The sequence below is a fragment of the Anopheles marshallii genome, chromosome 2, assembly GCF_943734725.1.
Source record: "Anopheles marshallii chromosome 2, idAnoMarsDA_429_01, whole genome shotgun sequence".
In the NCBI taxonomy this organism is placed as follows: Eukaryota; Metazoa; Arthropoda; class Insecta; order Diptera; family Culicidae; genus Anopheles; species Anopheles marshallii.
Window position 1 is genome coordinate 50,170,348 of NC_071326.1, and position 17,290 is coordinate 50,187,637.

General features: G+C 41.6%; 2 protein-coding genes across 2 annotated transcripts; both read left to right on the top strand.

The window, feature by feature from the left end:
• The first annotated feature begins 8,775 nt into the window (after positions 1–8,775).
• On the top strand, positions 8,776–9,284 carry LOC128719754 (transcription initiation factor IIA subunit 2). The gene is made up of 3 exons (XM_053813385.1): positions 8,776–8,847; positions 8,938–9,172; positions 9,253–9,284. Exons 1-3 carry the CDS (start codon positions 8,776–8,778, stop codon positions 9,282–9,284), a joined length of 339 nt encoding a protein of 112 aa, XP_053669360.1.
• A 987-nt stretch (positions 9,285–10,271) lies between these two features.
• Positions 10,272–11,401, top strand: LOC128708017 (carbohydrate sulfotransferase 11). Its single transcript, XM_053802974.1, has 3 exons — positions 10,272–10,565; positions 10,633–10,890; positions 10,964–11,401. Exons 1-3 carry the CDS (start codon positions 10,272–10,274, stop codon positions 11,399–11,401), a joined length of 990 nt encoding a protein of 329 aa, XP_053658949.1.
• Positions 11,402–17,290: the final 5,889 nt, after the last annotated feature.

The following is a 17,290-nucleotide window of genomic DNA, read 5'->3' on the forward strand; positions in this document are numbered from 1 at the left end:
GTTGAGCACACTTCACCGTATGAATTACGGTGTCTTTGCCACACGTGCCACGTTTCCGGTGACACGTTTTACTCCGGATTAGCAAACCGTCGATCCAAGCAGCGTCTAACACGATTCACCAATTATGCTCAAATCCGTAAACCTCACAGAACCACCCGGAACCGGAACCGATCCGTGGTAGAAGATTCCTGGGTATCCCGGGATTACCGTTTGATAAGAGCCTGCAGATAACGCACCGCAACGCATGCAGTTGTTTGCTTGACGCAAAACCCTAGACTGAACGCAGCCGCCTGCTCTGAGTTCCCGTCCAGCCCGCCACGAATCCGTGAGTGACGGCGCTCGGGTGTGATCGGCCACGAATCCGCGAGTGACGCATTCGGATGTGGTCGTGTCGCCCCGGGAGCCGGTACGAAGTGGACACGAAGCGAAAAATGGTCCGTTTTTGGGCCGGATTATCGGCCGGACAGCAAGATTGTCCGGCCCATCGAGGGGGTGTGAAAGGAGGGAGGAAGGGGCCGTGCGACATCGGCGATGGAATCTCGCACAATGGCGCACTTCCACCACAGCTGTTGTCGGTGTGAATAGAAACACGCTGTGCAACATGTTTTATATTATTTGATGCACATTTTCTAGGACATCAATTAGGATTTTGTTTCATTTATCGTAAGAACACAATTAAAATTGATTACCGCATTCACATACACTTTTCACTGCACTTTTTTACCGCTCTTCCATGCGGCTGCTTAGATGCCATACGCGCCAAATAAACGATGCTGGATATCTGGTTTACTTACCATTTTAATTTTATATTCTAGGTTTTCTTCTTATTCAATTTCTTTTTCTTATTCAACTTTATTCTTATTCATCCTCACAATGTCTAGGCCTGCCATTTCTGGCTGTCTTTGATTTTATTTAACAGTATCTGGGTAGTCAATCCTCTGCACGGGGGATTTGTCCGGATGGGATTTTGAACCGATACTTTCGAGTGAAAACCGGTGTCGCTACCAAATGTGTCACAGGGCCACCCCAACGATGGACATTATCAAATATATTTGAACTAACATTATAGTCAGGTTTTAATGCTAAGAATGGTTCGTAATAGTTGTCAAGATATTTTATATGCATCTTTATTGATTCACGCCTATTGTGGTTCAACGCCTAAAGAAACTGTAAGTTTACACATATTTATAAATAAAAATCCTTCAAAAATCATCACCAATCAAAACTTTTTCCTACTGCTAGTTTTAGTATCTAAGGGTTAGATGTAGGCGGCTTAACAATTTTATTGTACTAACCAGCACCAACCAACTTTACGCGAAGCTGCTGGGGGTATAAGTTAGGAGAAAAAATAATTCGGTTATATAGCAATGCCCTATGCGTGTTGCGAACTTTCATATGGATTATTCGTCAAAAGCAAGTATAAAAAGTAAGTGAAATAAGACTTTATTAAAACCATACTAATAAGATATCCATACTGTATCTTTGTGGCTGGTGTATGAACTAATATATCTTTATGAAATTAGGATTATGATTCACAAGTAATATATATGAAAAGATCTTGTGTGTTTGAAAGGCCCGCAAAATATTTCGGCCCTTATACAACGGGTGGGCTGGGGTTTATCGACTCTTGGTCTCTCGCTACAATATTTCCTACAAACATGTCAATATTTTTGTGCACTGTTAATATGTGCAGTAACTTTACGAAACACAAAATTAAAATCTAATGCTTTCTGGAAACAAATCTTGCAATTTCAAACCGGGCCCCTCGCTGCCGTTCAGTCCGCTTATTGGAAGATTCACCTTTGGTTGCACCACCGTGAGAGTAGGGGAGTGCCATTCAATTTATTTTATTTTTACATGGTTTAGAAAGGAATTTCTGATTATTACATTACAGCAAAGGTTTGTCTAGCTAAACATAACTCAAACATTCTCAAGGAAAAATAGAAAATCCACCGTATAGAACGGGTAATTATTGAATGGATTTTGCTGCTATTGGCGTTTGAAAAAGTTACCTGACGGTGCCGGCTCGAATCAACTGCTGTTGCTGTTGTTCGTATAACGGATACGCTTGGTAATGCGTCAGGTTATCTTACTATTGCCATCCACAGCAGCCACAGTATCCATATTGGATTTGCAACACTGGCAACAGTAGCAACAACTACAGTACCGTCTGTTGCAGCAGAACCAACTGCAACAGCTCTCACTAGCAACTACCAAACTCATATCTGTGTTTCTATAAATACACATCTAGAGTCGAACAAAAACTCTTCATTATTTACTTCAGATTCATACTGAAATATGTACATTTTGGTTGGAAATGCACAATAAAGTCACTTAACAATAAGCGAGTTAGGAGATTTTTCCGTTACAATTAGCTGACAGAAAACAGTTGCACAAATACGGGCCTTCGTTTGCGTTGGAGAATACCAATGCTTGACAAAGCTTGCCTTTCGTTAAAGCTCATTTCTCAAATTGACTACACAAACAGAAGTCATAATACGAATTTTCCGTTTTTGACAACTGATCAAGACAATTTGTCTCAGAAAATCAACCTTAATATCTTACAAGAGCCGCTCAATATGTGGAATCAGCCGGTGTAAAACGCAGTGAAACTGTTGGTTGCGGGCTAAACATTGTTTCTTGGGGGACTAAACATTGTTCCTCCTTCCTTCACACCCCCTCTATAGGCTCAACAATCCTGCTGTTGTATCCACAAATGAGACAATCTTTTTCGTGTCAACTTCGACGCTTTGCCCCCTGGTACAGAAAGCAAAACAAATTCAAAACATGGTACACGGGCGAATTCTACGGGGCTCAACGTAACTGCTCTGTTCAATGAATGTTTCGCGTCAAATGCAGATTGTTTTGATTGTTTTGTGTAAACAAATAACCTTCCAGGTAACAATACATTCGGAAAATATATTACACAGTTCAAAAGCTGATAGTTTGAAGACAACTATTTACACTCTTTATAGAACTGATTATATCGTATGTGTTACTAATATGCAGAAGTTGTTAAGGCACTGTAGATCTTTGCAGATACGGAAAAGTCCTGGAGTATTAAGAAAACGGACCTACACCGTGAACGTAAAGCGTGTGAGCAATGAGAACGCGTGAAGGAACGGGAGGAAAATATTTTCTATAAATGACATAAAAATATAAGAAAACAACACCAAAATATGTAAAACTATTGACACAAAACGAAATATAAAACAAAATAAAAGTTATAAACAAGGATAGGGAAAGTACGAATGTAAATAATATATGAAATATATAAATAATACAAAAAATATTCATATAACATTAGCGATTTGTCATATAAATGATAATTAACTTAAAAAGAGGAAAATGAGAGAAAAAAGTAAAAGGCAGAAATAAAAAAAACACAAACATTTAGTTATCAAGCGCCGTCACAACAAAAACAAGAGAATAAAACAGTTGAAAACCTCTATAAGTTCAAATAAAAATAATAAAATCAAATCAAATAAATAAAACCAATTTAAACAATGTATTCAATGATAAATGACCACCCATTATATTTCAATACAATTCATCACTTTAAACCAAACTAACATGAAAAGCGTACGAAGTGAAATTGAATTCAATATGTAATAATATTTTAATGGTTTTCTATTTAAAAATTATTTTATTAATTTTATTTATTATTAATTTAATTATTTTTTTATTATTAAATTTGTATTACTCACAAACCACTAATTTTAAAATGTAGTAATGGTAGTGGTAGCAATATATTTCGAATTTGAATATCTTTATTTTGAAAAAAAGTATGCCCAGTTTTCTCATGTGTTAGTGAAGGTTTTTAGCTAGAGCAGCAGTGAGCAAACTTGATTACCCTTTGATCCTGATTCGAATGATCCTAATTAATTGTATACTTGGAATGGTTTTTTTTTTTTAATTTTTATAACTACTATCAACTTACGTAGTTATTTAGAAACAAGGTCAATAAACTACATTGACATGAAAACACCATTGATTTCAATGCATTTCCCACCTCTACTCTTAAAAAGCTTTTTTACAAATTGATAACCCGGTCGCGAGTTAAAAGTAGATTTTTTTATGTTGTTCGGTTGATAAGCTCCAATTTAATCAACATCAAGCTTGAATGAATTTGACTAACTCATTTTAAATATAAAATCAATCGTGAAATCGATTCTAAAGCACAACAATGCAACCGGAGGTAAGCGCGAATAAAAAAAACTTTGTACAGTGCAGCAAACAACCGCAGCCAGCTTAACCGGTAAGCTTTGCAGTGAGATAAATGCCATCATAAAAACAAAGTCAAACATCAAACACATTAAAAGCAAATCGTTACACATCATTCCGCCGCATCCGTAAGGGCAACACGGCCATCGACCGACCGGCACATTGGCTGCATTGGCTTTTCCGGCGCTTTTCCTATCACCATTCCCATCCTATCCATTCGATTGCCCACACTAACCTTGTTACGCGTAACACCTGTTTTTCCGAATGGCCCATCGTATCGTACCAGTCAGCCAGCCCGCTGTCCCTACGAGCGCGGTTCTCCGTTTAACGACCTACGGAACCATAATTCATTTCATTCAGTCCCGGCACCGTCACCCTCACGCCCGCACTTTGCCGTCGCTCCAGTGGGTCTTGTCGAGCTGCAGTTAATTCAGATAGTTTTTCCTCACCGCATCAAAAAGCCATCAGCTGCAGGGTGAGACGCAACGGGGCGAGTCAGACGACAGAAGACAAACGTGGAATCCGTGGCCTTGGTTCTCTATCTATCTTCCTCGAGCACGGATGCACGAAAATCTGCTGCGGTGACAAATGACAAACAAAAATTAAAGAAATGATTTATTTCATCTTGGAAGGAAGCGACCCAACAAGCCACGGCTTGAAACTAAATTTATCATTCCTTCAACACGGCCGGGCTGACCAGCAAAATGCGGCAAGCGATATCCGTCCCCCTCCTCCCAAAACTAAGCCACCTTTCCACCCGCCCTAATTGGCGCACACAATTAATAAGACGGATTGCTACGATCGGGTCGGGGTGTTCGATTTACGGCTCTGTGCGATCCAGTCCTGCCGTGCGCACGGATGGTGACGACCGCGGTATCGCTGTCAAAATCGAGAAGCAAAACAATCGATAGCGCTTAAGTAGTTTGTAATTAAGAAAAACAAATCCCAAACTAGACCGATGGCACGCAGGCAACACAAACCCGACACCCAATAATAACAGACCGAAATGATTGCTGTTTATTTTAAGTACCGTTCGAGCGGGGCGAGCTCTCTAGGGGTGGGTTATGGAAGAATGTGACCGCAAGATAGATTTTCCGTTGGCTAGGAAACATTTGCTGCCGGCTGAGCCCATGTTTTCTATTTTTTTATATCCATACTGATGATTGTTCTGTTTTGGGGTCGTTTCGTTTTATTGTGTAGATTTGTAAGTGGTGTAGCGATATTTTTAGTAGCAGATGTAATGTTTAATAACTATACAATTTTTCTAACGTTTTGACACATTCAAATTATTTCTATTAGTAGTTTCTAAAAATATCGCTAAAAACTTCAATGTTATACGATTCCACCAAAAAACAATCCCATGACCAGCACTAAACCCAATTCGGATATGAAATAATGTTACTGCTACTGACAAAACCGCCAAAGTTGTAATGCCCGAAATAAAATAATATTATTCTGAATTTCTTATCAAATATTCATTTTTATTTTCCTATATGTTATAAACATACACGGGGTACTATTAATTAATAACTACTTTAAAAAAAACTTACTAAAGTTCTTGAACAGCTAACAATTTAATAACACATTTTGCTTATTACACCGAAATAGTAGCGGCCCTATACATCTTCCACCGTACACGATCGTGCGCCGAAAACAACGCATAAACGAATCGTAAGCGCCTCTTAATATGGTTCCATCCTGTGCCTGCACTTTTACGAGCGCAGTAGCTGATGGTTCCGCTCTTCCCGGCTGGTAATACGTATTTCATAAAACAAACAACATCTCGACCAGCTGCATCCACACATCCCAACATCGACGAGGGCGACGGCGAAAGCAACGACCCTGCGATGTTTTCCCTGGGACTGTAAACCAATCGAGATGACTTCCACAACCCATTGAAGAAGGTGGTGAACCATGCGATGCTAAACCTCGGTGACATTGAGAGCGGTGCAGAAAATATTGCAAATGGTAGCCAAACCAACATTTCATTGCATGCATTCGGGCGCTTAATTTAAATCGTCCTTCATCGAATGTTTAATTTTAATGAATCTATATCCTGTTCATCATTTCGTGTTCGGATGGCTACGGAATTGTCATTCAAACTGGAACAAGGCGGCACACGGATCTTCGAATCTCTGCACACCAATTGAAGATTAATTACTAGTTGCTCTGCCTTGCCGTAAACACTTCTTGTTGCTGCCGCGATATTAGATGCACTGTTAGCTTGTAGCTGTTCGTAATAATGCTCAGTTCTTCGCTTGATTAGCTGTTGTGTTTTTCCCTCTATGCTATGATTTTTACGATTCCCTTTGTTTCCACACTTCTCCACGGACGCGACGTTTCCCTTTTGCTATTTATGTTTATTTTTATTCATCTTTATTGGTCCAGCTGGAGGCACGCCGCCTTGGTAACTGCGTGCACGGTGGCAGTTTTCCGCAGGGCTAAGTTTTATTTGTTCTACACTCGCACACGCACACACACACACGCCCATAACTTGTGCTGGAGCGGACTAGGGGGAAATGCGATCCCCCGACGGATTGATAACGTGACTCGGCGGTGCACACGATTGATGAATAATTGAAAGCAAATCTTAGCCATCCAATCCATCCGGACAACGTTCTGTCACGATGTCACCATCAATCTAGTGCCTCTTTTTGGCAAACGGAACAGAAAAACAGCCCCCAGCCATAGTCACACGGGTTAGCTGAGGTGGAAAAATCTTAAAATTACTCCAGCAGCCTATTCCACCCTCGATCAGGCTCGATCCGGTGCGGCATGACGACCCCGGACAACATTCATTTCAATTAAAACGAAAATAACGACCGACAGCAGACACGGTGGGAAAAAGCGAATTTTCCATTTACTCTTCGGCGTGTCTCGCTTCGGAAAAGCCTCCATCGGAAGCCAGCGGCTGCGGTAACAATATCTCTGTCGTACTGGCGGTTGCATTGTTTGGGGAAGGTATTTTTTGGGAAGGAAATCTTTAGCCGCGACTCTCAATGATTCGTTGCCTTCTGTCAACGTCATTAATTTCATCGAACCGTGTGATCGGTACCCGTTGCCTGAGATGTCCTGCCCAACCCAGCTCCTTTGTGAGAAGGTTTTTTCGTGCTTTATTTTATTTTTTTGGGTGTCAACATCCCGTCCCTCGTTGCTTGTTTTCCGGCCGCGGGGCAAGTTGACATTTATGGTCCAAAATAAACATGCCCCGTGCGCCCGGGATTGAATAGGAACAAAGGTAAACGAAAAAGCATTCATAAAGAAGCGAAACGTCGGAGTGACTTTGGATCTGTTTGCACCCACCCCGTACCGCTGGTACCTGGTCGATTCCTGGACACCGCGCTTCCATAATGGACAACCGCGGATTCACGATTTCCGAAATATTTCCGTTTATTTTTAATCACTCCCAAACACCCCCAAAACACCGCGTACCTTCAACGGTGACGAACTTATTTCGCTCGGCAGAGATGCGGCATTGTTCACATACCTTTTCACCCTAGAGGCAATGGTATTCGGTAGGCGGGAGTTTGAAAATGAACTTCTTCCCACTAATGGACTGGTAGCACTTTCGATACCCAGCAATGCACAAACGGTGATGGCAAACAATCATTACCATTGCCGCCGTGGCATCGCTTAGTTTAGGCGGTGCGTGATCAGAAAGCAATGGAAAGTATCCGATTACCATCCGAAACTTGGACGGTGGCATACGGTTAGCAGATAATGGAATAGGACTAATGGTGGATGGTGGACGCTCGTGGTGTTTATGAATTGTGACCGGCAAATGGAGCACACAAATAGAACAAAAAACACATTGTTAAATGATCTATTCTGTGATTGAGATTCTAAGCTTTGTTTATCAATCTAAGAAAAGGATTATTATCTAGATCTTACCAAGATGCCGATTCATCTCCTTTGTTGATTGTATGTTTGTTTTGCTCTGCAGTAAATCAGCAATACAAACCGCTATGCAAGCATTACAATAAATAACAGCATATGTTTTTTTCTTTCTTTTTTATTCGTGAAAAAGATTTGTTTTAATCGTACTGGTTTTTCTTATTTGACTCTGACTGTGTTTGACTCTGTACTATTTCAAATAAAAAAAAATCAATCCCATTCAGTGTACAAAAACATTACAATTTCCGCCTCTTTTGAAATGTATATGTTCTGTTCTGCCACACTACCCTTTCTACATTATATTATTTTTGTCATATAATTTCAAACTAATCTTTTTGTCTTTCTTTCGCTTTATAAAAAACCAAATTCGTTCTGAAAGAGTGAAAACACAAAATAAAAAAAAATATATTTTGTTCGGGGAAACAGATATCATAACGGCTCGTTTGAAGCGTAATGCCCATGCAGCACCGTGACGCTCCAAATTGTCCGCTGTCAATGTGTGACGAACCCTGTCCGCAACTGTCATCTTTAGTGTTTTGGGTTTTTATCACTCTACGAAGCTGCTTCATTTTGCAAAACCACAAACCCGCAGCAGCCAAGAACGATACCGTAATTTTAACGTTGCAATTAGTGAAAACATTTGTCTAGAAAGTAAATATGTCTTACCAGCTGTACCGGAACACTACACTCGGCAATACTCTGCAAGAGAGCCTGGACGAACTGATACAGGTACGATTGTAATGCCAACGAATCATACACCATATGGTACACAATAACGCCGTCTGACGAAGCGCGTCTTGTTACACGGATTCTTTCTAGTATGGACAAATCACACCACAGCTGGCCGGGCGGGTTTTAGTGCAGTTTGATAAATCTATTAACGCGGCACTTTCGAATCGGGTAAAATCCCGTGTCACTTTCAAAGCTGCCAAACTCAACACCTACCGCTTCTGCGACAACGTCTGGACGCTGATGTTGAACGATGTCGAATTTCGGGAGGTACACGAGTTTGCACGGGTGGACAAAGTCAAAATCGTTGCTTGTGATGGCAAAAGTAAGTACTCCCGGCGAAAGCAAAACTTGACTCGATGGATTTATTCATTATCTGCTACGGCTTGTTGCGCTTATTTTCAGATGTCAGCACAGGGGATGAACCAAGCAGATAGTGCAAAAGTATATCCTCCGTTTAATGTTTTCCACCTTCCCGGATTCAGTTGAAAGCTCCGCTTGTTTTTGAGTGTTTTCACGACTTAGTCTGTAAGAGTGCTTCTATGAGCATTTGAACGAATATTACACAAATACCATTTACCGATAATTGTAAATCGCTTCAATAAAACATATTAATTTGGCCCACGTGCATGTATCTTCAGTTTGTATCATTAGTAGAGCAGCAACATGCACTGATACACCATTCTAACAGCCGAATCGGACATTATCCTGTAATACAGGTAACATATATTATTTAAGAAATGTTGGAGAAAATGTCGAAAGATTTTTGGCACATCGCTCGCAGTATTTAACACGTTAGTATTATCATCAAAATTTTCACCATTTACCAATATAATCCGGTCAAAAATTTCATTATTGGTGTTCAAATGTGAAAAACGTACAAATTGTATAAAAATAAAGTTAATTTTGGTTAAAAATTTGCATGCTTCGACAATAGTGCATTACAACAAAAAATAACTATTGTCATATCTGTCATATATTTCAACATGCCGATCGAAAACAATTATTGTCCAGCCTCTCGTTCAAAGTATCGTTTGGAATTTTTTTCCAGTTTGTAGCAGACATGATCGTGGTGTATCATAAAGAAATGGGTAATTTAATATAAGTACACGTTATTTTCATGATTGATCTCAGCCAACTGTAACAAATGGAACTAGAGCAATACAATCTACATTTTCTTTCTGTTATCCGCTGATAAAAATATAGCTGGAAAATGACGTGTTGTTTATGACATTGAAATGTAAACAAACCACCTGAACAGGAATGTGCGAACTACCTGCCGAACGCAGGTGCCCTACGTGAAAGCATACATCCGCAACAACGATCCAAACTGTGCACCGATGACCAAAGGAACTACATTTCTTTTTACTCGAGTGAAAATTTAACGTCTTTCATATTAATGCAACATTGTAGTGATATTCAAAATGTGTGTCACGTGCAAAACGTTAATGTTTTTCTTTTTGCTCATACCGCACCTGGAAGCTAGTGATTGGCCCACGGAAGAAGCGAGCAATTCTATCTTAACTTCCGGGTACAAAGAGTACGAGTACGAACTAACACAAGCGCACAATTTATACCGGCAAGATGTTCTTCAAAAAGCGTGTCATTACAATGTTACGGATGATATTATGGAACGGTTGGAAAAACTGAGACAAATTCCCACGGACCATCTGCTAATCGATCGTGAACATAAGTTTCTGTATTGCTACGTTCCAAAGGTACCAATTTCTTAAAGGTAGATTCTGTTGAATCTGGACAAAATTTGATCTTTTAATCGTTTTTCAGGTAGCTTGCACCAACTGGAAACGTGTAATGATGATATTGATAAACAAATGGAACGGCACGGATCCATTACAAATTCCAGCTGATCTGGCACATTCGTCCGGCATGTTTGAGACGTTCCAATCGTTGAGCGACGAGGAAAAAATTGCTGTGCTGTCAGATTACCATCGATTTGTCTTGGTTCGTCACCCGTTCGAAAGACTGTTGTCAGCCTTTCGCAACAAGCTGGAGGGAAACTCTAAAAGTGCCAAATACTTCCAGGTGAGGGCATCGAACAATGTCTAAGAGTAGACCGTAAACAATTCATAATATAACATTGGCTTTCTTTCTACAGGCACGCATTGGAAGAACAATTGTCAAATCGTTTCGGTTACATGCTACGAACGAATCGCTCACCTTTGCCGACGATGTCACGTTTAACGAATTCGTACAGTACTTGTTAACACCGGAACTGAGCAAAAGTGGCAACATGTCCTTTAATGAACACTGGGAACCCATTTCGCACCTTTGCCATCCATGTTTGGTTCACTACAATGTCATAGGCAAATATGAAACGTTGACGGACGATTCCTCTCTAGCACTGCATCTTGCCGGTGCAGGTGGTTTAAGCTTTCCGATGGTGTACAAATCTTCTAGCACACGAGAACGACTAATGCATTATTTTGACGACATTCCTTCGGAGACCTTAAGGCGGTTATATTTACTCTATGAGGATGATTTTAAAAATTTTGACTATAGTCTAGAAGAAATATTCGGATACGAACTCGTTTGAGCGAAACGGCAGTACCTAGAAATACTTACACTCTCGTATTTAAGTACTAACTTTGTTAAAGGATATTGGTGTACTTACTGACAAACGAACAGGGATGTAGTTACGGTGTTTTTTAAAGGTTGCAGGACAATGCATGTGATATTAAAATTAAATGTTAAGACTTTGTTGACAATATTTTAAAAGTAATAAACATTCTTATTGATATTCTTGCAATAACATACAAAATGCGTAAATGATTGATACCATTATAAAATTACAAGCTCATGTTGAGCCTGATTAACTGTTCTGTTGACTGAATGAAACAGTTCTTCTCCATTAATTTTTATCCCGTCATGTATGGGATACGCACATATGTACTTACCAGTTTTATCGAAATGTATCTAAAATAACCGCCATGCGTAACGGTACACGTGTCGCGTAGCAATAAAATTTCAAATTTTAAATTCATATAACCCATGTTCATCCATCTCATTATCGTTCGGTTTAATACAAATTTCGTTTCTAATTTTTTTTTTTTTTGGTAAAATAAAAAATTCACATGTTGATCGTTCTAAAATCGGTGGCGACAGTGTAAACAATATAAAATCATATCTGATCAGAAGAATTAACATACAGCAAAATAAATATTTTATTCTATTATTGCTGCTTCTACATTCAAAACCCAGCATGAACACTGAATTGAAATCAAACAAACAGTATAATGAAAGGAAAATGTGATGATTCGAACCACGAGTTGAGCACCCCTGTAGTTGACCGAAAAAATCGATGTGCATGGAAGCCATATTGAAACACTATTTTTGACAAAACGAGCTCATTGAAAAGCAGAAAATCTTTTTTGTACACCTAAATTTCTGCCAATCTTCGCTTGATAAAGATTTACATGCCATGCAATTTACTTGGTGGATATAGAATATGATAAAATTTACCTGTTCCAAAGGTTGGAAGTATTGAGATTTGTAAACTGGAAAATTCTGCGGTAATTTAAAAAAAAACGGCAATTTCTTCATATTTAATTCCTAAATGCCGTATCGTATTCTCTTGATCGTAAAATGGTGAATGATCGTATAATGCATGGAAAACGATTGAACAAACAAAATTACTCGATGTGCATGGCTCATAGTGCCACCGGCAGTCCTGTCAGCATCGGCATAAAACTGACAGTTGATCAAGCCGTTCGGCAACGGTTGGCGAGCACACGGGCAACGGCATACAGCGTATCTCAGGCTCAAACCGTACTGTATTAGTAGCGCTTGAAAAGTTCGGACGTGTTTTACTCGCGCTCCTGCCGACGGATTGATTTGCCGCAGCTCAGCGTAAAATAGTGAGTTTCTGTTCACTGCAATTGAACACATTTTGATGGACATCTTGCCGGTTGGTAGGGCTGTCGTTACTTTAGCTTTCCCTGGTTTCGCTCCTTCACCGAACAGCTGCGGTGTGTTTCGTGCGTGCGTGACTTGTGTGATTTTTCCTATCGAGTGAGTCCCACCGTATATGTTGTATTGGGATGGTGTGATTAATCGTCGATTATTATCGCGGTTTCTGCAAGATGTGATCGATTGATTGGCCACCCATTTGCAGCTCTTCGGATGTGTTTGTAGCCGTTGGAAAAATAATGGTTCTTTCATGACAGGCATCGTAAAGATCAACAACACCAGCAGTGTTTTCCGCCCATAAGTTTTGAACGGTTCAAGCCGCTGTCCCGCCTATCTTCCAATCCGTAGCGACCTTCCGTGGTGCATCATGATCATTCCGTCTTGTTTTGTATAGTTCTTGCAATGTTCTGTCGATTGCGAAACGTAGCAACCTGATGCAATTAGCGCTCCGCATATCCAGCGTCTGCCATGTGGCGCGATGTTGTACTTTCCCGTTTTGGGAAAGAAAGTTTAACGTTAGTGTTGTACGCGTGGACCCACCGATGGTGGTGTGCAGTAGCCCCGATTGTTTCTTCGCCGTCTAATGCCAATGGTTTTGTTTCCTGCAAGCTAATTTTAGCCAGTGGAAGTAGTTTTTCCTCGGGTTAAGAAAACAGTTTGTTGTCGCACCGCTCGCACAATCGTAGCTGGACCGTACAAGTGAGATGGAGACAGAACGCACTTTCGGCGTTTTTATCTTGCTGCGAATGGGTGTGTATGGTGCCGCAGTTTACAGCGTGCGAGTTCAGTACTCGGATTGGCGCTAGCATTCCCAGTACCCGTGTACCGCGGCCAAATTGTCTTCATCGTATTCGGGAAATTGTTCTGTTTTTATACTCTACCACCAGCAAACCGGTGCATGATGTTGCGAACAACAAGTAAGTTTTGTAGAACAGTGTATGGCAACCTAGTGCGCGAATAATACGCGGCGTAGCGGGATGTTGGATGTAAACCGTTCGTTCGTTGTGCCGGCTGTTTGCCGTTTGGGGAACACCCAAAAAGGAAAACCCGGAATTTGTCCGGTTCTATTCCAAGCTTTTGACTTCTAGAGTTGAATTGCGAGGAACTGAATATCTAGCGCAAGATAACAGCAAAGACAAATAGGACAAATATCTTCCGGAGTTGTGACATCATCTATTTTGACACAGCAGCAAAAGGAGCATGCCAAGCGCGTCAAATTCAGCTGTTATGACGCGCCACTCGCCATGGGTTGTTAGAGTAAGAAGGGCGATGAAATCTAGATAGCATTGCCCATCATCATATGGCCTACTGTCATAGTTAAGCGGTACGGGAAGCATACTTTCTTCACCTGTTCTGTTTGTATTGCTGCAGACGACAACAACTGTGTGCTTGGTGCTCAAGCTCAGGACACCTGAAAAGAACGAAAGCTCCGTCACCTTACCCGATTCCTCTTTCTCGGATGTCACAGGATGCAGTTGACGGGCCGTCGAAAACAATCGAACAAACAATCTGGCACTGGCCCACTCCCGTGCTCCTCCGTCATCACTCACCTTTCGAGCAAAAGCAAGGACATTTTCGTCCTGCACTCGTCCGGCCTAGCGATGTGTGAAGACGGGAAGACGCTGTTCTTCGCATCACGTACCGCGTAATGGAAAGCAACGTAACCAAACGCCAAGTACAGTTTCAGCAGTTCATGAATTTATTCCATGCTTCCTACGGACCAGGCATTCACGACCGTCATACACGATGCGGAACGCATATTATAGGTGTATCAGCTTCATATATATATATTTTTTTTATTGCTCCGAATTGATGGCAGGAAGATAGTATAGAGGCTTATCGATAGTAGCCGCCAAAATACTCATCACATGCCCATCCCCGACCGAACGTAAATCCCAATCCCGTGGGTGCGTGTGCAGCGCGGAGAGACGGAAGTGAAGGTAAACTTACTGTTTCACACACTAATGATGATATGGTGGGGTCATGCTCGGTACTGCAGTGGCGAATGCCTCGTTACGAGAAAACTGTGGCTAGAAGAGACCGGTGGAACAGGTGAACATTATCACCGTTTGCTGGGAGTGTATTTGTGTGCGTACACGTACTATGTCCCACAAACGCAGTGGGAAATCGACTTGTATCGATTTCCAAAACTGTCTACTCCATAAAACACCCCGTGCAGCGCGTTTTGTGATTGGCCACTGCTAAAGCAGGAAAAAAAACGAGGGAATACCCAAAGTTGGGCGACAACCGTAAGAAACACGGTGCACTACTATGTGTGCGTGTGGCCATTTAACTCCCGCCCGGCCCCTTTACTTTTTATTTTCTGTTGATAAATCGTAGTGAGTAATCGAATTATGAATAACCCCTTTCAGCATACTGATAAGATGAGTACGTAAATGCTACAATTGTGTGTTGGATTGGAAAGAGAAGTGCTTAAGCAATACAAACGAAAAAAATAGTCATATGATTCACTTCTCGTATGACTGACTTTTCCCGCGGAAAAACGCATTGTCAGCTGGCACAACTACCACTAAGCCGCATCAGAGCGCGATAAGAAACTTGTTGCACAATTATTGGGCCTCATCCACCCGGTGTGGTGGGTGCAAGTAGACAGCCGAATGTAAACGGGAACTGCAAAGATCCCAATCGTTGTTTCTTCATACACCCGCTTTCGGAGTGTCTGGTCAAGGCTGTTTGGCTCTTCCAAAGATGCAGCTACGATGAATCAACGTCTACGGTATGAAATACTTCGCACAGGGTAGACTTTGATCCTAGGCGCACGTCACTGTTATCGCGTATCAAAACGTGCGCTTCGTACATATGGGGATGGAGACTGAAGTAAGAAACGTTACTCACATTATCTGACTGGCTGGATATTAAATAAATCCGGTAACAGCTGTGTATGAATAATCGATCTATCAAGGGGTTTATCGATGGACGGGTTGCATTACTGTAAACCGAAGTACTTTAAACGCTACTGATATATCTAATTTATCTACCGAGTGATAATGTGATAGCGACCGTTTGCAATCATACTTTTTTTGCTTATTGGATCTTATCACTCCTGTCATAATAACGTAAGATTAAAAAGCTCTATTTTCTTTATCGTCACAACAACTTCAAGAAGTCTAGCCTGCCATTTCTGGCCTTCTGAGACTTTATTTACCCGTAGCTGGATAGTCAGTCTTGCGTACGGGGGATTTAGGTCCGGTCCGTCCGTGTGAAGACCGGTGCCGCTATCATCATGCCATAGGGCCGCCGATAAAAAAGCTCTATAATATCTGTAAATCTTACCGCCACGCTTTGCAGCTGCGGAATCATCTGATATTATAATTAAATAGACAAGAAGCAAATCCCACATGCTTTGCATTAATTCGATCACGAACAAACCTACTAGCCTTCAGCCCATCATCCACAGTAAGACACATTCCACAAGGAGGCAACCTCTCACCAAGGGCCATCCAAGAACCCCGAAAGGTCAATTCGGAAATATCCACTGGGCACATATTCGTCAGAGCTACGTGCCGCAGAAAAGGAATCTTCACTGCCTAGCGAAAGATTTGTCAATCGACGCTTGATAGAGCAATGATGACCCCGATTAGTTCGGCCGGCTGATCGGCAGCGCGCATAAGCAGACCTTACGTGAAGATGTTTTTTTTTTTTGTATGGCTCTACACAGCACCCGTATGAATGGAGACCATTTCCGAAACAACACCGGCGTATAGCGTGTGTGGATCGAGAGGGAAGCTATGTTGCTGTGTTGCTATTGCCGTCCGGTTCGGAATCCTCCACTTGGTCTCGTGTACAAGGTTGCACCGTGCGAACGAACGTTCGAGAAATCATTTCTCAATGAGGAAATATCAACAACGCGCACTTCCACTCCTGCCCCAAAGAGCAGACCGACGGAGGAGAAGGTCCACTCCTATTGCGCCTTACGTTGAAGAGTGTGGTTGAAGAAGCGCGAGGAACTGACGTCATTTTACGAGTCCACGGCGAGCCTCTCTTATGATGGCAGAAAGAGAAAATACGTGCAAAAATAATATCCCATGTATGGCCGGACGGGGCGACGACAAATTATCGGGCGAGCATGGAATTGCGTGCCGTGACACTGGCACGGCAGATTGAACCACCATAGGGGTGGTAAGGGCAGGAAAGGCAAGTGAGGAGTGTCCAACACCATCACCCCCCGGAAAGAGGTGGCAGTTACCCGCTGCCTTTTAAACAGACGACTGTGGCGGGTGTTTTCGTGTGCGGTCTGTGGACAAAATCACACGCAGGCAAGTCTCCTCAAAACTGTATGCACATGAAACGAAGCGACTCACACACGGCAAACAAACGGCAGTCAAACGAAAACCAGGAAGTGTGTGAGTGTGTTTTGCAAGGTTCCTACCGTTTCTACGCCTTTCACGCATCCGACGGTCTCGTCGTAAGCATTTTCGAAAGAAAACCCCAAAGAACGCGACGAACTTCCTTCTCTTTTTAAATGTCCATGACGTGTGGAAAACTGGAAAGCCCG